General features: G+C 39.4%; 1 protein-coding gene across 31 annotated transcripts in view; it reads right to left on the reverse strand.

Annotated features, from left to right (window-relative positions):
• Window positions 1–21,020, reverse strand: part of SEC31A (SEC31 homolog A, COPII coat complex component) — a 60,033-nt gene that overhangs the window by 937 nt on the left and 38,076 nt on the right. For 6 of the 31 annotated variants that reach the window (XM_061420614.1, XM_061420620.1, XM_061420613.1 and 3 more), the window contains 9 exons: window positions 20,163–20,339; window positions 17,742–17,834; window positions 16,926–17,052; window positions 14,941–15,282; window positions 9,693–9,731; window positions 8,096–8,154; window positions 6,400–6,663; window positions 3,936–4,055; window positions 1,290–1,361 (listed from right to left, as the gene is read on the reverse strand). In XM_061420614.1, the coding sequence (XP_061276598.1) occupies window positions 1,290–1,361; window positions 3,936–4,055; window positions 6,400–6,663; window positions 8,096–8,154; window positions 9,693–9,731; window positions 14,941–15,282; window positions 16,926–17,052; window positions 17,742–17,834; window positions 20,163–20,339 (1,293 nt within the window). The remainder of the gene's footprint in view (window positions 1–1,289; window positions 1,362–3,935; window positions 4,056–6,399; window positions 6,664–8,095; window positions 8,155–9,692; window positions 9,732–14,940; window positions 15,283–16,925; window positions 17,053–17,741; window positions 17,835–20,162; window positions 20,340–21,020) is intronic. The other 25 variants (XM_061420646.1, XM_061420637.1, XM_061420627.1 and 22 more) reach the window with 9 other exon arrangements.

Genomic DNA, 21,020 nt, shown 5'->3' on the forward strand with positions numbered 1-21,020 from the left:
AAATATACATTATTTAAAAAAATGAATAAACTGGTGAGCAGTTCTAGAAAGTTTCTCAGACCAAACAACACACAAGTTATAAAATGGAACCATGACACAATGACTTATGTAAGGAATTATTTACGAACTACACACAGATGATCAGCTAGGTATTTTCTTAGAGGAAAGCAGCCAGATCTCCTCCCTTAAATTGGAAAGTTAATGTCTTTCTCCATTTAACAGCTTTAAATCTTCATTACTTTAGATATAGCCTCACAGCTCTGAAAGTGTCTCCTTTGTACATGAAGAAGTTAGAGTCTTAATCATGACATCCTGTAGTAGGCGCCCAATTTACTATAAGACCTTGTTGACAACAGAAACCCTGTATTCCTGGTCCACTTTCATCAGGAGGGCAACAGTCCTCGTTATGGACTCAATTTGCTCATTCTTAACTGCTTTTTATAGTCCTGTCATCTCTTAAAACCGTAAGACCTATAGTTGTTTTTCCTCTCCATATCATTACTTGGCTTCCATACTTCTCAGAGAAGACTTTTTTTTTTTGGATCAGTCCATGGGCGACACCCCTTTCCACTGCTATAGTAATTTTCTCTGGTTGGGGTCTCATGCTAAATGGTTATTTTTATCTGATGGGACTGATATGGGGGATGGGGAAGAGGAATGCTAAAATGCAAAAGTATGAAAAACTCCAACTTTTTTTTTCCTCTCCAAGTGTTTTCATTAAAAAACAAAACAATTCTAGAGAGGCATGGAGAGGTGGCGGGACAGAGAACAGAAGACACAGTGTCTGCTCCTCACTGCTGACTGTCTTCACAGGTACACACACTGGCTACGTTTGGCATTGCCTTTGGGTAACAGCTATTGTAAAAGAAAAGGGTCAGAGTCTTAAGACTACGAGAAAGATGACAGATTTGGTCTCTGGAAAAACAGAGTATCTGCCTACTCTTTGATTTCTTAATTCAAGGCACATATAAATATGAACAGAAGGCCAGTAACCTTAGAGCCAATGTGGGCTAGTTTATATTCTGTTATAAAAAGGCTAAAACTTCTCTCTCTCTCACACACACATACAGCCCTATGCCCTTATCCCCAATGACTGAAATGTAAGATTTAGACAGAGCAAAGCTCAGTCTGTAGCCGTCATGATCATTCTTCCCCCAAACACACTCCATACTATGTACTACACACTACATACGATACACTACCTATGACATGCAAGTGCTCATCTGACACATATGACTAGCAACCAGGAATAAATGTTTATCATAAACCCTTCTTTTCCACGAACTTACCGTCTGTTCCCTAAGTTTATCATACAGAAACTCCAAACGTTTGCTGGCATCATCTAGCTTCCTCTTGGTTTGCTGCAGAAGAGAAAAAAACCAGAGATGCTATATTTGAACAATAACTTTTATCCCAAGAACTTACCCCATCTCATTTCACTAAAGCTTATAATCATGGTGTTGAACAGCTTTGTTTTATAAAGAAATGCCAATACCTTACACCAAGGAACTTGAACAGATGATTAGAACAGAGAACAGTTATCTATCGAGGCAGGCAGGGCCAGAGGTGTGCACAAGGGGACTCTGGCTGGATCTCAGGGGCTCTGTGACACACTTGAGGTGTGTGTGTCCAACGACACTACGTCCACAAGCAACAGCAAGGGCCACCTGGAGGCAGCAATGGGCCCTGCACTACAGAAAAGGAGGCCTAACAGTCACTGTGCATTACATAAGAATATTACGGCAGCCAGGAAGCAAACATATGGGTGAACTGTGGGGTCTTTTTTTAACCTCAAGAATACACTCAATCACATTTGGTACATTTAATCCTATCTTATTCTGGGCCTTTAAAACACCAAAAGAAGAAAAAGGAGAAAATTATCTTCTGACATCTTAAGATTATTAAGAGGGAAGTGTTAAAAAAGAGTTCTTAAATTAAATGAGTCCTCCTACCCTTCTCCAGCACTCAGTATAGTGAGGGAAAACTAGTCTCAAAGTTTAAAATCATACTGTGATTAACTTAATGACCTACATTATGCCTAGAAGTGATACTATTTTTCAGTATTTATTGAATGCCTACTGTGTGCCATGCTGGGGATGGTTTTGTGTCTCACGGAGCTCATATTCTATTGGGTGGGAAAAAGATAACTAAACAATACGCTGCGGTCAGATGGTGACGAGCAGCATGAAGAAAGGTCGCGGGGTGAGGGTGTGGGCAGTGTTGGCAGCACGAGGTGCTGAGAAAGTCCGGGTGGCTCACGGAACACCTGAGCTGGCACTGGGAACAAGAGAGCAGGAGCCCTGCCATTCTTTGGGGAAGAGCCCTGGGTAGAAGGGGCAGCTACAAAACCTCCGATGCTGACGCCGTCTTGCTGTGTTTGAGGAAGGCACGTCCGTATGTCAGAAGAGGAGGGAGGAAAGGCTGAAGCCATCAAGGACAGCCTTACAAACCAAGCCGTGCTGTAACGTGACTTTGTGTCATTTGGACTGAACTGAAGTGAAAATAAGAACAAAGCGAAACCATAAACATGATTTCGAGTACTGCATTAAAATGGACTTTTGTGGACGGTTCAAAGTCCTGGGCAGTGTCAGAACTTCTTCCTCAAATACTGACAGGAACAGTCTGTCTTTATCTTCTGCCTGGTCCTGGGTCACGAGAAAGGAGGTGACAGATACTGTGACCTGGAGGAGCTGAAGTTCAACAAAAGTGTACTAAGCGAGGCCGTGCCCTATGCGTCCTGCCAGCTTCTATTCACACTGACTCATGCCTGAAGGGAGACTGAAGTTCTCCCATTAGGACTGCTCTACTCTGCATGATGGTGACCTCTCTGTTTAGAGGTGTGCCAGGAGACAGTACACACCTGCCTGTTTATCAGCTTCACCCGTTCTCTGTTCCTTGCCTGGTCCTTCTATCACTCCCAGAATGCCAGGGGCTAAGGTTTATGTTAACTTTCCCCTGCCTTTGCCCTCCTGATACTGTCCGTACAGCGAACTGCTTTTCAAAAGACTAGCAGAAGGCGGCACATATTAATACTCAAAGTCTGATGAAACAGCAAACTCCAGAGGCTGTGTTTGCAAGCAGACAACTGGCCAGTGACTAAACATTATGCTTGTTGGCAGAAACTGAAATTTCATCTCGAACAAGACTGGCTTTGTGGAATTTTTGTTGTTGCCAATACCCAGACATCCTCTAATAAACTAAGTCACATCAGTCGCTTTGACTATGAATATGATTCCAATATCTAAAACACTGAACTGTTAAGGACTCTGCAAAGTTAAAGATTGTCTATTTTTAAAAGCTTTTTTTAAAAAAGATGTTTTGATGTGGACCATATTAAAAGTCTTTATCGAGTTTGTTATAATACTGCTTCTGTTTCACGTTCTGTTTATTTGGCCATGAAGCATGTGCGATCTTAGCTCCCCGACCAGGGATTGAACCTGCATCCCTCGCATTGGAAGGCAAAGTCTGAACCACTAGACTGCCAGGGAAGTCCCTACTTCTAAAACCTTTAGACATACACTCTGAAAGAAACCCCAAGTCTGAGTTTCTTGTATTTTAGCATTCTGCCCTATTCTTGTGCCAGATGTGATGTCTGCCGATGAGGCAGTGCAGCTCAGGGGTTGAGAACATGAATTCTGGAGCCAGACTAGGTCTGAATGCTGGCTCTGCCTGGATTATAGCTATTTTGTGCCTTAACTTCCTCATCTGTAAATAAATATGACAAACCTACCTCCATGCAGTTGGTTTAAGGATTATATAAAGTTATATGTAAAAAGCAACTGAGAACGCTTTTATATGTAAAGCAAACCATAATAAATGCTAGCTTTACTACTTTTGTAAAAACTTTCAAAATACATCTTGTAAGACTTTAAGCAATAAATATAAAAGAGCTCCATAATGGAATCTTTTAATTAAACAAAATAAAAAACACATACAGGATCTGTGGCTGAAGAGAGGCAGCGCTGAATAAGATCCTCGAACGTGGTCTTTAGAATGAGGTGTTCATCTGGAATAGGCTTCTTGGTAATTTTTTCTGTTGGCAAAGATTGCACATGCTGGAAGAAATAATACCATTAAAATGAGCAGAAATGACCAGAAACTACCTGTATACAAAGTCCTGAATCTGTCATAAAGAGCAAACAACTAATTATAGATAGGCTATTCAAAATCAAACCAAAAATGAACGTGTGGAATCACCTGGGATAAGCAAACAGAAAAATCAGATATTCAATAGAAGATACAGGCAGTCTTCCTACAGCTTCTATTTTCAAAAACAGGTTGCGTATAAAGTATTTGTTTAATCATGGAACATATGTTGATCATGATTGTATATAACTGATGGGCAAGAGGACCATGCCAGTAAGAAACAAAGAACCAGGCATTTATGAAGCTGGCTGGTGGGGGTGACTGCTTGCTTTGCTTGTCGGCTCCTTGTTTATTCCAACAGTCTTGCATTCTTTGCTTGTTGGCTCCTTCTTGTTTATTCCAACAGTCTTGGAGGTTCGTTAACTGGTCTTTTATCAAACTGTGAGATTAAATCAAAGGTTAGAAGAGACTATGACCTAACTGAATGCATAAGATGGATAAACAAAGAAGGAATGTGTAAGTGCTTCAAGTTTTGATTGATTATATTCATTCGTAGAAAATATTAGGCAATTATGTACTAGGCACTAATGAATCAACACAGAAATAATCTTATCTCTCAGGGAGTTTACAGGCTAGCAGGAGGTAAAGTTTAAAAATGTCATAAATGTATGTGAAACAGCAACTGTGGTTAAGTTCACATCACTGGAACCAACAGACAATATAACTGCGATTTAATTGAGGGGAAGGCTCTTTAAGGAAGTTGTATCAGAAGGTTAAGTAGGAGTTAAACAGGGGAAAAAGTGCATTCCAGACAGAAGAACAAGTACACAGGAAAGATGACGATACAGGGACTGAAAGGAGGTCAGCTTGGCGGGAGCAGAAGACAGCAAAGAGGAGTAGGAGCTGGGAGCGTCCAGGTAATATGAAAAATGTTGGTCCTTATCCTGAGAACAGTGGGCTGTGGTAACATGTTAAGCAACGATGAGCTAAGACCAGAGAAGAGGTGGGTCATAGCAGATGCTGGCAGACCAGTGAGAGGCTCCTGTACTGCTGGAGAATGGAGACAAAGGTAGCATGGACTAGACTGGAAACACAGAGAAGGGAGGGGAGAGAGACTTTACAGTAATAACAACAAGATGTGGGGATAGATCTGAAAACAGGTTAAAGGATACAGAGTATAAAGATGCCCAGGTTTCTGGCTGGATTAATGGAAAGGATTATGGTGGCATTAATTGAAACAAGACACACCAAAAGACAACTAGGTTTGGGAGGAGGACTATGAATTGGACTTTGGATATACTAAGCGTGAAGGGCCTCAGAAACATCCAAGTGGACAGGGAGCTGGGTATCATGGCCTGGCTGAACCACACACATCCATGGCGCTCTCCCTCTCCATGGTAACTGAAGTTCCGGTCCAGACGAGTGTAGCACGAACTCCCAGGTCCCAACACAAATGAATGGCTTCACAAATGGCACAGACTTGTAATCATGGAAACTAACAATGCATATTAAGTATATCTTCTTGTGAAAAGAAGCAGGTCCTCCCACCTCCATCAGAACACTGGAGTTTATAATAATACTGTTAATATCTAAGAACTCTCTTAACAGCAAAACATACTCTTATGGTAGACACAATCTTTATAAATTTGACTTCAATGAGTCAAAGACAATGACAGAAGAACTAGTTTTATATACTTGGGCAGGATATTTCATCTTCTTATGTTGAACTGTGACCCAACCTCTTTATTTTTCATGAATAGATCAAGATTACCTTTTATGCCTAAGTCAGTTACATGGAAACCTGATAAGATTTTTTCATTACTGAGAGCCCTGCCAACTAGCTGCTTGTATGTGAAAAGCAAGTATGAACTGATATCTCTCTCCAAGGATATAGCTATATTATTAGCTCTTACACACATACAAGAAAAGATCAAAGTCATTATATTTTTATTTTACATTTTAAAGGAAAAAACCCTTTGGAAACAGCTTCTGCTGAGCAGCCTTGGATGCCAATATGGATTCAACTGATCTTAAATTGTGGCTACTGAGCAGATGAAATGAAATACTGCAATTGCAAAGTTACTGTTAACATATACTAGTAAATACATAAGCCCTTTCTAGAACGTTCACATATGGCCACGTCACTGGAAAATACTGTACATGTGTGATCTTAAAAAAAAAGTTCTTTTTTACCTAAGTTGTCTAAATTGAAATCAAACTGAGATAGTAATAAAGGTATAACCATAAAAGTTAACATCTTGAAAAAACACACTGAAATAGAGCCATCTCCCACTTCCACAGATTCACTGTTACCTGCATGGTATTTCCAATGGGAGCCCCAGGGGCACCTTCGATATTGGGCTTTGAAAACGACGGAGGCATGCCTGGTTGACTGAGGGGCTGCTGGATGCCACGGAAGGGCTGGCCACCGGCGAGGTGTGGCTGTGGGAACGGAGCTTGGCTGGACAGCGGTACTGGTGCTGAAGGCTGCTGCTGCAGCATCTGAGACTGGGGGTCACCCAAGGGGTTCATGATTGGTGATGTGATGGGAACAGGAGGCGTAAAGTTCTCAGGCATCTTTTAAAAGATGGACACAAAAGGCACCGAGAGTAAGAAAAAAATGGTATAACAACATTTCCTCAGCTTTAAATGCAGGAGTTAGCCATCTGCAGCAACATGAATGTAACTAGAGATTATCATACTGAGTGAAGTTAAGTGAGAAAGAGAAAGCAAATACCATGTGACATCACTTACACGTAGACTCTAAACTATGACACAAACGAACTTACTTATGAAACAGAACCATGGACACAGAACAGACCGGTGGTTACCAAGGGGCAGGGGGCTGAGTGAGGGATGGAGTGGGACCTGGGGCGAGCAGATGTGAACTTTTATATATAGAATGGATAAATAACAGGGGCCTACTGTACGGCACAGAGAAATATATTCTGCATCTTATGATAAACCATAATGGAAAAGAACATACGTATGTGTAACTGAATTAAACTTTGCTATACAGCAGTAATTAACAACACTGTGAATCAACTATACTTCAATTTTAAAAAATGAATAAGGGAGTTAGATCATTCTGTGGCTAAAAACTTTTTTAGTAACAGTAGAATACTTTTGAAAATGGATTTTTATGCAGAATCCTAGAGTGAAACGTAGAAGTAAAGCTAATCTGGCTAAGGGGGTTGGAGACTCAAACCTGGATCTCTCAGCCTCTCCCCTTTGCCTTCCACACTCATCCCATAATGGGCCAGAACCATGGCATTGTTGAAAGAGGATGGAGAATTGTATTTAGCTATACTGGGATAAGAAATGCCAAAAATGTGTGTGTGTGTGTGTGTGTCAAGTGATCAGATATAATACCCTTTGCCGAGACCATTAAGTGATACCTAACTTAGTGATCAATCACACTCAGAGTAGTAGACTAAGTTTCTGAGTATCACTGACATAATTTGGGGGATTCTGTTCATTTAGTATCTCCCAATTTTATGTTCTGGCCTCTCATTACTGTACTTGGGGGACAGAAATCACTAGGAGTAAAGAAAAAAAAAGGAGAAAATGGCTTGCGATAAAAGAAGAACCTTATGCTATGCTCTAAATGATGCTCAGCTAACAAGGCTATTTCTTTTCATATCATATGTGATAGATAAAAATAGTCCAAAATATAATTACGAATTCATGATTACTGCTGGGACCCAAAACCAAAGTAACTCCTAAAAAAGAAATTCATTTGAGTAACCTGAAATTTTGTTTCCTACTCTTTGAAACAGACATTGGGAATTTACATATCTTGTCTTCTAAAAGGGGTTTAATTCATACCACTGTACTGTCCTGTATTTTCCTTCCCTTCATGGATTAGAAGATGAAAGTTAAAATACACGCATTAAGTACAGCAGTCAGTAAGCTCTGCCTTTAAAGGACAGTGAGTGTAGTGTGCTTCAGTGGCTACATGACTGAGAGCACATCTGGGGGCAACTGAATAGACATCTTTTTCCAGTACCTTCTTCTTCTTGGGTCCTCTGTTCAAAGCTGGCGGATCATTCCAACCATTCTGAGGACCTGTAACAGATAATAGAGAGCATTTTCCTTTAGAATCCTGGAAAGAGAAAACTAAATTGTATCATCATATAATACCTTCAAATTCTACCTTCACCCTGAGATAACTGTCACAAAAGTCTTACCAGCTGAGCTGCTGGGATCACTGTGTAGCCCTGGATTCACAAACTCATTATCGAACCCTCTGGTAATCAATCACAGGGCCCTGGCTTAGAAAGCAGGATATCTTGATATTACTCCTTTTAAAGGGAAATAGCTGTGCTAAATTTAAGGATAGTGAAGCTTTTATGTCTATATTGGTACATGACTTTCAAAGATCAAACAATTCTCTCCCAAAAAAGAAAAAATAAATCACCTGAATCTGCTAAAAAAAAAAAAAAAAAAAGGTTCCTGATGTATTCAACACACACAAAAAAGAATAAAAGTAGCAATCTCCTATTTCCTAAGAAAGCAATTAAACACAAGCAATTCAGCAAACGCAAATCATCCGCATGGTAGAAACGCTGTTAAAAAATGAAAAACAGCCCAACTGCACAATACCAGTATGTTTTACTACCTTTGAGTTAAGAATTATCTTAACTCAAAGTAGAAAAGTGCATTCAAATATCTGTAGTAAGATTTTTTTTTTTTTTCACTGCCACATACACAAAAAAATTCCAGGCTGGCAGCAAATGGAAAATTAAACTACTGTCATCTTTGGTAAATTTTTCTCCCCCCACCCCAGATCTCCCAAAACCTGTCATCTCAAAGTGAGACATGAACATCAGTAGCAGAACTCGTAAGGTATTGAATACTTAGCTGCCTTTATCTTTAAAGAAAAAAGGAACAAAACATGCCAGGAGTAGGATACTTACTAAATCACAACATAATCCTCTTACGTTTGAGTTTTGTGTATGTGTATATGTCAAAGCAAAAAATTATTTTTCTTTAAACAAATTAAAATTCTTTCGGCATTTTATTTTTGCTCAATTGATATCCACGATATTAAATCACAACAAACTTGCTTCGCAAACCAAAGAACATAATGTCATAGAAATTTCTTTTAAAAAACAAGATTTTCTCCTAGCCAGCATGAACTCATTTGCCTGGATTTTAAAAACAGAATTACTTTTCTACACATTGACTAGGAGACGGAATGCCAAATGAGCCTCAAAACACTCAGGAGGCAGTCACTAAATATTAAACCACATGTTGCTATCCACTTAACAAATTCTTAAACTTCTGGTTATACACAAACTAATCATTCACGCCTTTCCCATCACATTCTAATCTTTCTTATATCTAAGACAATATTGGTATAGCCTTGTCTTTTTGTCTACATCCAATATACAACTTTCATGATTCAAAATCATTTGTGTCACTATGTTAATTTCATCAGTTCTACGATTTGATTCAATTAAGAAGCCAAATTTTAAAAATGATACTGGTCAGATTTAGGATATCATTGCTTTGAAGTTCACATGCATAATTGTGAATGTTCATTCATTAATTATATTCAATGATTCGAAGATTTCCAAATATACATTCTGTAACTAATTCACCTTCCAATATAGATGCCTGGTCTTGCATTGACTGATTTTCTGTAGACAAAATGTAAAAGTCACTTAAACAGTATTATCATCAAAGACATTCTAAACTCATTTTCTAATTGTTTCTGCTCCCTCTGTTAACCTCAGGAAAGAACAAACTACTTTTGTAAGGGAAAAAAAAACTTATTTTTAAATCAAATCACATGAAATGGCTTCTATCTAATTAAGAAAGTCATCAGTTTGTGGGCAAAGCTCTTTCATTTAAATGTGTCAGACCCAATTAGCTCTTAAACACTTATATTCTCTTATTATGCCAGCTGTCTCTTTAAAGCGAAAATTTTGTTCCTTTCTACTTAAGATAACATTATTTCCCCAACTGTTTGCGTGGATTGTTTCTCTACCATTTGATCAATGAAGCTCAGTAATATCAAGGTGCAGGGAGGGAGGAGAGCACTGCCTAACATGTTGTAACTGTGTCCATTTTAGCATTATTTAAAGCTTGAATCCAAATCAGTTGAGGACCTTGCAAAAATGCAGATTCTAATTCACTAGGTACAGCATAGGGTCTGAGAGTCTACTGTCTGGGCTAGCTCCCAGGAAATGCCAATGCTGCGGGTCCAAGCCCTTTTTAAGTAGCAGGGTTTTACAAAGAAATGGGAGGGTTTCTGCCCTGTTGTGCAGACTTCAGCACTACACTGCTAAACATAATCAGCACGTTAGACAACCTTAAAGAGGGGGTACTACTTTGCTGCTGGATCTGGAAGGCCCCAAAGGCCTGCATTCTGGAGGAACTGTAATTTCTGGGGTCACACCATGAATGGGAACATACACCGGATCAGGCCCAGTGACTGTGTAACCACCTCACATTGTCTTTTCTGTAAGAACACACAGATGTGCAGACTGTTTAGCACAAGTCTTCCTTAAAAGAACCGAAGGTTCAGGCAGTGGACAAGAGGAAAGAAGGCTGGAACTAAGACAGCAACTCCAAAGTCGTCAGGTATTCGGGGTGGGGCTAGGCCCTAGCCTCCAGTCAAAAGCGTGTGGTGAAGGCACATAACAGGCACATACAACTCACAGGAATTCAACTGTCTTCACACGGAGAAACGACCCTGATGCACTGCTGGTGCAGGCGGAGAGGAGTGCCGCCACTATGGAAAACAGTGTGGTGGGTCCTCAAAAAAATTAAACACTGAATTACTCCTTGAGCCAGCAATTCAACTTCTGGGTATATACCCAAAAGAACTGCAACCAGGAGCTGAGCAAACATTTGCATCCTCCTGTTCACAGCAGCGTTATTCAGACAGCCGAAACGCCCGTGTGTAGGTTTACAGTGGACAAACAAGATGTGGCCTGTACATAAGAGTGGATGTAAAGCGAAGGACCACTACGTTCCGTAAATAATTCAGCAGCAGCTCTAAAAGCTCTGAAGATGCAAACTGTTTGGTGATTTGGATTATTATTCAGCTTTAAGAAGGAAATTCTGATACATGTTACAAACATGGATGAATCTTAAAGACAGTGAAACAGCCAGTTACAAGAAGACAAAATTGTCTTCTAAAACGTCCTCTAAAAATGACTACTTACATGAGGTACGTAGAATATATTCAGACAGAAAGTAGAACACTGGTGAGCAGGGGCTGGGAAAATGAGGAGTTTTAAAGGCTGCACAATTTCAATGTGGGATGATGAAAAACTTCTGCAGTTAGTAGTGATGATTGTACAACAATGGAAATGCACTGAATGTCACTTAAAAATGATGAAAACGGTAAATTTACAGTCTATTTTACATTAAAAACCTTAATACATGCACACATATGTATAATGTATGCATATACATGTATGAAGTGAATAAATGCACCTAAATTATCAGTGGTCATACAAGGGTGGCAGAATTATAATTTTATTTTTATGTTATTTGAGCTCTTTCAAAATCCTACAGTAAAAAATTAATAAAAAATTAACTTAAAAACCGACTGTGGCATGTCACTGGATACTGCAGACCCCTGTCCACCTCGGGGTAGGGGTCTGTCCTCCGCAGGGTCTTTGGGGAACACAGAACCGCTCGGCCTCACAGAGAGACGTGGAGCTGCTCCCATCCATCCCTGACTCCTGCTTCCCCTGGGAACCTTTGCAGGTATAACTGGAAGAACACAATGGTAGCATCTACGCACTGGTTAAGGTATTTTCAGTGGAAAAGATACTAGTGCCAATGGCATGGAGACTTCTAGCTAGAAGATAATCTGAGACAGAGAGAAAAGAGCATCCTCATTAACCACACACCTCCCCCTTCCCCTGTAAGCTGAGCATGTCGTGTTTTTTAAAAGGGGTAACAAAATTCAGAATTAAAATTGACAAAGAACGTATCCTTGTGGTCATTTTCTAACAACATAAGGTAAAACAGAATTAGCCGGAGAAAGGAAGGCAGGCTATCATGCTCCTTTCTGCTGTTGAAAAGGTTAAAAACCAGGTACCTAAAGTTTCTTGCCTTGAAATGTAATGATTTCCAAAATTTGGCCCAAATACAAATTTTATGTTCCAACTGACAACAAAGCTACGTGCAATTCACTAGACACGCACGTACTTTTCTGCCTTCCTACCTCTGCCTGGAGTAATTCTGATCATAGACTGAATGGGCATTCAGTAAGAATTTACTGAATGAGTGTCGTGATGATGGCAGCATGAGCTTCTCTGAGTAGCAGGCACATCGCCTTGTGGTTCACTAACGGAGGTCTGAAAATCCTAGTGTTTATCAAGAACAATTTACCAGTTGAATTTCCAAGTCCTATAGAAAACCATGATATAATAATCTAAGATATACTGGAACAAAGGTAAAACTTTTAGTGACAATTATCTGTATAACCTAAGCAAAGTTTTCAGGAAATCAAAAAATAAGGTAAAGCTCTGTTAATTAAAATATAGAGACTATTAACATGCAAGAGATAACACAGCAGCCAGCTTAGTACATACTGAGTATTGCTTCTTCTTCCTATTAGTTACTCTGCTTCTCGCCAGGTTAGAACAGTTACTTTGCACATAAGCAAATACTTACATGGCCGAACACACTTCAGCTCAAGGAGGGAAAAAATACCCATGCAAAGAGTTGATTTAGATGATGAAGTAACAAATACTTAAAGCAGTGATGCTAAATGTTCCTGTAATTCCAACACTGATAGCTATTTCAGTCTCTTCCATCAGGACTAGCGTGTGCTCAGTCGCTGTCTCGTCTGACTCTGAGACGTGACGGACTGTAGCCCGCCAGGCTCCTCTGTCCACGGGATTCTCCAGGCAAGGGTACTAGAGTGGGTCTCCGTTTCTTGCTCCAGGGACGCTTCCTGACCCAGGGACTGAACCTGCACCTCTTGCACTGGCAGGCGGGTTCTTTATCGCTGTGCCAGTAGACCATCTGGTAGAGAACGGACACAGGCTCCGCAGACCGAGGGACCTGGGTTTGTGCCTCAACTTGACAATCATGACCGTGCCGTCATGAGAATGCTATGTAACCCTAGGAAACTCAAGCTTCCTCATGTCAATTTTTTAAAAAATAATTATTCCTATTTTTCATGGCTATGAGAACTAAATAAGAAAAAAGATGGCAAGCACTGGTACATGTCCAATGTATGTTCAGTAAATGAGAGTTTGACCCCCCATTTCTCTGCAGTACCTCCTTACTTGAGGATTTACTTAAACCTATCTTTCACTCCATCTCTTATTACTCAACCATTCAGAACGGATACTGTTTTCACTTATCCAGGTTTAAATTTTTTTTTGAACTTTACAACTGAACTAACACTCCTTTCTAAATATCAATCTGAATTTTCTGTATTGAAAATTATATAAATTTTATTTGTGCAGTAAAGGGTGATACATATTGTATGAATTTTTGGTAGTCTGAATATATACCAAAAAAGAGAGAAAGAGATAATGTGTACAATTCTGGATCCATAAGACTTCAAGAAAAAAGTACTTCCTTAATAAATCTTATTATATGATAAGTGTTTTCAGTTATTAAAGCTACTGCTTAGCAGATAAAGAGAGAGAAAATTTATACTGGACTTCCAGGAGCAACTTTGGTATGGGACAGCAAGACTCACTCCTGTTTTGTCCTTCTAGTTAAAAGCTGTCAACTATAATCGGCAAGGGAAACTAATTTCAGTTACCAAAAGGCACAGAGCTCTAACTGTGAGTGAGGTTTTGCATAGTCACAGCTAACTCACTCTGTGGTCACTGTCCATAAACGTTTTCAATGTATTAATGCACTCAATCCTTTTCATAAGCTTATGAGTATGTACTACTCTTATTATGAGGAAACTGAGGTTTACATTAAGTAACTTATTCAAGATCACGTAACTATTAGAAAAGAGTGAAGCTGGGATATAAACACAGGAAGTCTGACTCCAAAGCCTGTATTCTTTAGTATGTCAGTGGTTCTTAATCCCAATTAACTGATCTCTTTTTTTATAATACATACGTTATAGGCCTCTTTTACAATTCTAATATGAAGATAAGATAATGTTACCTACTTCTGAAAAATGAACATAATTCTTAATTGCAATGTGAGAGATAAAAAAAAATTTGTGTATTTCACTACAAAAATAATTTTAAATTATGATTTTAATTAGAAAATTTCAGGCAGAACTTGACCACTAACAACAAGTAAACTGCCTAGAAATTTCTAAACTGTTTGAGAGGACAGAACTGTCCTAATGGAGAATCCCTATACTGATGTATACTGACTTTCTGCTGTCTTAGAGATTCTCTGTCATGAGTTCCATTCTTTTGCTTTTTTCCTTTCAGTACACATGTTGAGATCCTTCCTCACCTTTACAAACAAAATTACACAATGTGTATACCTACATTATTTAGTCTCTATGAACGAATTTAAGGCACAAATAATTTTAAAAATTTAAAGTTCAGGAAGAACACAAGAGCACAGGTCTACTCTGGTAAAGAAATTAGTGTCAATTAAATTTAGCTCCAACCAGCACGTCTCTTGCCAACTAATTTCTTACCACTTATTTTAAATTCAACAGCAGATTATATACTCTTTACTCTTTTAAGGCACTCAAGCTTTCCTTGCTTAGCAACTAAAGTTTATTATGGGAAAATCACATTTTGAGAAATAGTTATAGCATGTGTTGTAAAATTCAATCAATACCTCTTGTTGCCCAGTTTACAGTTAAATAATCCCCCTCCATCCACCCATGTGATCATGAAATAACAAAGTGGGGGGAGCCAAACCAAACCCCTTTCAAGCGCAGACCTGTTCTTTGGGATGCAGGCAGCTCACTGGCAGCAGGCAGTGTACCTGTTGTTCCAGGAGGCAGTGCATAAGCTGAAGACGTTGATGGAGCTCCTGGCCCGCCATGCTGGAAGGAAGCTCCAGGGGAAGGGGGAGGAGGGAAAGAGGCGGCAGGGCAGGAGGTAGGTGGAGGGGCCTGGTGCTGTGCTGGGTACAGCTGGGACTGCCCAGAGTAGGAAGAAGCAGAAGGAATGTAAGGGGTGTTAGGGTAAGCATTTGAGGTGGAAGGAGCAACAGGTTGCTGAGGTCGATACATTGCTGACCCCCCTGTTCCGAAGGAATATTGCTGGGCAGGTTGATAAGCTACACCAAGGAGAAGAAACAGAAATTTTAATTAGTTACAAATTTAATCAGACAGCAATGGAAAATCCAAGTGAACTCACTCTATGGAAATTTTCAATTCTTCTAGTAACAGTAAGTTACAACCAAACATTACCCACTTAAAATAATGTCATGCTTTTGATAGTCAGCTGCCCTAACTATATCAAAAGTCACTGGACCCAATATTTGAACCTTGCCGTTTCCAGATTGCGGCTGGCTATGAAAATCAAAGAACTGACCCTTTTCTGGGACTTCTATGCCTGTGAAAAGACTGCAGTGACATCTACTAGCCACCAGATGGAGCCATGCAGGAATGACACATCCTAAGCACACTCTCCTTTACACTGCAAATTAAGGGACCTTGGTAGCCACTCAAGATCTCTCCCACCATAACAACTGCAGGGTGAGCACTACTGTTGTGAACCAGACTCCTTCTCCAACATCTAGTAAAATCATAAGCTACTCAAACTCCAGGCTTGAGCACAGTTCCAGATTAACAGGCAACTCTCTATGATCCCTGACAATTATATTTCTTACAGTACACAAAGTTGGTTAGTAAGGAATCAGGCAGTCAACTAATGTTTTAATACAAAGACTGGAACTCAAGATACCATTACCCTTTTGAGTGACCAGGCCCAGAATGTGAACCTCCACAGAGGGAATCTAACAGAACTGTGCTCAGTCTACTCTGAAGACAGATAGCACTTTCACACTGAGCACTGAGTGAAAAGCTGTATCAAATTTATATTCATGTTAAGTAAGAACATACATCTTATTAGCACAGAATATCCTCATTAAGACCAGTTTTTGCTAGGCAATATCTTCATGTTTTACAGTAGTTGGTCATATAATTTTCTCCTTTTGAGATTTTCATTTTTGTTTAAATTTTAAAATAATGATGATGTTTTCCCTTCCAAGTATAAATAGTTCCTTAAAAAAAAATGAAAGCCAATGGAGAAACATCATTCTTATACATTTGTGAAGATTCATAGAATGTGCAAGGCCTGAAGGTAAACTACTGAAGTAAACTACACTGGGCACTAATGACGGTCAGCGGAGGCTCACCGACTGTACAACGCGCCACCGCGGGGCAGGGTGTCTGCGGGGGGGAGGCTGGGCACGGAGGCAGGAGGCATACTGACACTTTCTGGACTTTCCACTCCATTTTGCTGTGAATCTACAACTGCTCTAAAATATGGTCTATCCCTTAAAAAAAAAAATAAATGGAAGGTAACCACAAGAAACATCCCTTGGAGCCATTTTTCCAAAAATGGTTTGCATCATCTTGACTAAAGGAAAAGTATATGTCACCAAATAATTTCCAAAATTCTGTTTTTTTATGCCAAAATCATGGAACGACTGACTCTCTAGCAGGCTCAGGAACGGGAGGGAGAACCCACTGTTTGGAACGCAGTGACATGGGCGCTGTTTCCCGGCAGGTTGGTTCAGAACGCCTCTCAGAGAAACCAAGTTTCTCTACATCAAGGACTCAAGTCCTACACTGAATGGCTCTTTATTCACTTGTTAAAACTGGTTTGATCATGGCTTTGGAACTCCAAGGTAAAGCGTCACGACACTGGAGAACACATGCTGCTGTGACAGGGCTTCGGGGTCACACTACTTACGCTGTGGCTGTGGATAAGGTGGTACCTGGGTGTGCACATGAGCTGGAGATGTGGGAAGCTGGGCGGCGGCAACATTTGGACTAACATTTCCATGCATTACGAAGCCTGGAGGTGGAGGATTTTCTCCCTAGGCAATGAGAATATGGTAAAAAGGAGGATTACCTTCGGAACCAAGAATCTTACCAGACGGATTTATAATCTCCGAAATGAAATTTTAAAAAAATTTTATGCAAAAAAAAGTTACACTCTATGCATACTGATGTTTTCTGAGCAACACGTTGTACGTGATTTAAAGATTAGACAGGTCCAAAGTAATAACAGCGATGAATGGCAAGAGATGCTATAGCCTCATAAAATAGTATTGATAATATTTATAAAAAGTCACTAGGATTTTCCATCTCTACTAAATTCCATCCGTATCTAATGCTTTGGAAAGTAAGTATACATGCCACATGGGAATTTTTTTCTTCTTCTTTAGCATTTCTTGCAATGCTAAAAACGGGGAAAAAAAAAGAAGAAAAGAAAAGGGAAAAAATCTTCAGTGAAATTAGATTTAAACCACTGATAGAACCCTGGTTGATGTTTTTCTAGTTCGAGTCAATTTAGAACTGTCAAGGAAGAGGAGAGTGATAAGAAAATAAGTTGTGCTAAAAAAAACACACAAAAAAACCTGTTTCTTGCCTACCAAAAGCACTAAACTGCAATAAGCAGACAAACAGATGGCGGTGGGGAACTCGAGGTAGGTAGAAGATACATAACTACATACATATTCAGGTGAGCAGAACTCTGCTCAAAGAGGGATAATGAAGGATATACCTGTGTGTCAGAGGGAGAGGCTGCAGGTGGATGGCTGGGAAGGGCGGTAGGAGTTTTGTTACTCCAGGTAGTGACAGTGGGGGCAATTCTAACCTGAATTGAACAAAGAAATACCAATCACAGAACATAAAAAAATGAAAATGTTAAAAGAAGAAAAAAAAAAATCCCTGAAGGCACTAACAGGCAGATGCAAAGCGAAAAAGAGCAGCGAGACAGCAGTGCACACTAGCCAGGCAGTTGGTTTCAGGGCAGCTGGGATTCCAAAAGAAAACACACATTCTGAAGAGGACAGGCAGAGGGAGATAGCAGAAAAATCAATACGGAAACTAAATCAAAGCACAAGAACAATGCCATTCAAGTGTCAGGAGTAAGTGGAGAAAGGTAGGTTCTGTAAGTAGGGAAAGAAAGAAGACATTCCGGGGGGTTGGGGGGGGCAGTTATTGAGAAAAAAAGTGATTTTTGAAGCAGTAATTGTATTCATGCTACGATTGTATCTGTGGACATATTGCTATATACTTCCCTTTTCAGGACTTCATTAGAGCTACAAAAATCATGTTAGTTCTGTATGAGGCTTAGAGTCATACAATCGGAGAATATTAAAGATCATCCCATCTAATCCCTACCGTTTACCATGGAGGAAAAACAAGGCCCAGGGAAATGAAGGGGCTGGCTGAGGTCCAGAAAACTTGGGGTGATGGAGCTCGGGCTGATTCCACATCTGCTGACTCCCAGCCAGTGTTCGCTACACTGCACCGTGTTGCTTATACCCTGGAGTCCAGAGGCTTTCAAAATCAATTTTTAAAGCCATCAAAATATTTTTTGTCAAGTAAATCTTTGTAGAAACTCAATCATATCAACAATTAGTAGCCAAGATGTGCTGGTCGCAGTAAGAAATCCTGATGTGGCTTCCCTTTCATCCTTTTACTCCCGCTTGTAAGCCTTCCTTTAAAACCACAAGCCACTGCCCTTATTCAGCACACCATAAGCTTTAATCATGAAAAACTACTCTTAGTTCATGATTGAATTTGCTTTCCTTTTCTTAAACTAGCGGACCACTAGGTCAAAGTATAACAAAAGTCTTTTAAGGTTTCCACTTTTTCCCTGAAAGACAGATGAACTTGAGGACTCAGGGAGTAAACCTGTCTTCTCCCAAAGAAGAGAACACCTTACTTTAGTGCCCCGAGAGGTCGAACTGAAGGTGCTGAGCTGAGGAGTTCTAATCCTGTTAACTATTACCTAGCTGACAAATTCTTAAATTTGTCAAATTTTAAGACAAATTCATGTCTTAAAATCCTGATTAGTGACTGGCTTCTCCACCACCTTTCAGCTTCCCAGCCATCACCTGATGTGCCCTCCCTATGTAACAGGTTTCTAAGACTAGCAATGAGAGTGGGGAATTTATTGTTTTGCCTACCAACACACCCTCAACAGGGAGAATACAGGCAAGCTCTTAGATTTATATTTGTCAAATGAATGAAAAAATAATCAAAGCAGAGTAGTATAGATAGTTATAATTATATTCAAACGTAACCAATCTTGATTAAGTACCAAGCAAAAGCATAACTGACAAAAATGCTTTTTCAGTTTTTAAGGTTTTATGCTTATTTTTGCTACAACAAAATGTAAAAATGACTCCATCAATTCTACTAGCAATCTGTTCTATTTTAATATGGGCAGAGTACCTGCTAACTTGGTTATAAATCAAGACTATTTATTACTTATGAAAATAAATTTTATTTAAGAACATGAAGGTTATCTGGCCTGGAAATACAAGTTTCTACATGGAATAGCAAAAGACAATAAGAGGCCCCATTTTATACCATTAACCATTTGCTAATTTTTATTTAATAAATAAATGAGTTAATTAATAACCACTTCGCACTGCCCATGACCTACAACTTCATAAACCTTTGGTCATTTGCTTTTCTCTTTACAAGTTGTTAAAAAAAAAAAGAAAAAAAACAACTTGGATTCTGCATACTCTACTGTGCTGATACAGAAGACACAGAACACCCACACTAGTGACTCAGAAAATATACCTTAGAAAAAGACTATTTTCTAAAAATGTTAAAAAAAAAAAAAGTAACCAAGTCACCCACAAAATTGTTCTCATTTTACTAACAGTTTGTTAGATGAATCAAATTGTAAAAATTTCAGATGTACATGTGCAATATGTTTGAGTGATGGAGAAATAAGAAATCTCCCTAGCTTAAACTATATCTAATTTATCAATTATTTGACTAGATTAGAGGGATAATTTAAAAAAATGTATCATAAATGCTACTTTCAAGGATAGAAAAATTATAACCATTAAAACAGTATGTTGTCTACAGTTTCATCACAGGCCTCTTCCCCAACAAACTAAAACCACCAATGTGACATACATAAACGTTCCTACTCAGTCTGGACCGTATCACTCACATGGGGATAGTACTGTTGAGCTGGAACTCTTGACATCTGTGCGTGGCCAGCACCAGGTCCAGGCCTGTTCTTGGGCACTTGATGCCTCTCATAAGGAATTTTGGGTGATTCTTGTGGTCCTGGTATTGGATCTCCTTGTGCTCTACAAAGTCTGTCTCGAAGCTGCACAATATTTGGCTATAAGAAGCAATGGAAGAAAGCCACGCAAATTATTAAAGAGTTCACCCAACTAAATATGACATATCGATCTTAAAGTAAGCATGATCATTCATACGATTTTTGTTCATATGCTGTGTATTACACCACAGGCTCTGGCACATCAGGGTTTGACATCACGGTTTCCAATATTCAAGACTGGCACCAAAGGTCCACTATACACAGCGTAACCTGTCATTTAACTGAGGAGGCACGTGAGTCACGCCCGCCGCGTGGCGGCACCAAGACTGTCACCCGTCCTCACTGCTTGTTTGTCGTCGTCTTGTAGTGACAGGTGAGCAACGCTCACAAACCACAAAAGCACAAAAGCTGAAAAAACCACAAAACCACAGAAGCTGAAAAGAATACAACTTTGTTTCTCTGTAGGGAAAAAAAGGCTCCGAAAGAGAATCAACTGCTAAAGATAGTGATGGAAGAAAATGGTGATCTATGTAAGAGATGAAAATTAATTAAGAGAGAGATGCTTGAAATAAATTAAGAGTCAGATGTTAAATTCAGGGCAGCTCACATGGATCTACAATTATATGGATCTCCAGTAAGTATGAGTTGACCATATACATATGTTAAAATGTTTTAGCAACACTTCATTTTAGTATCTAAAAATTATACATTTCTATAAATTCATTAAAGGTTTAAAGACAT

Source organism: Bos javanicus, chromosome 6 (genome assembly GCF_032452875.1).
Source record: "Bos javanicus breed banteng chromosome 6, ARS-OSU_banteng_1.0, whole genome shotgun sequence".
NCBI classification, from domain to species: Eukaryota; Metazoa; Chordata; class Mammalia; order Artiodactyla; family Bovidae; genus Bos; species Bos javanicus.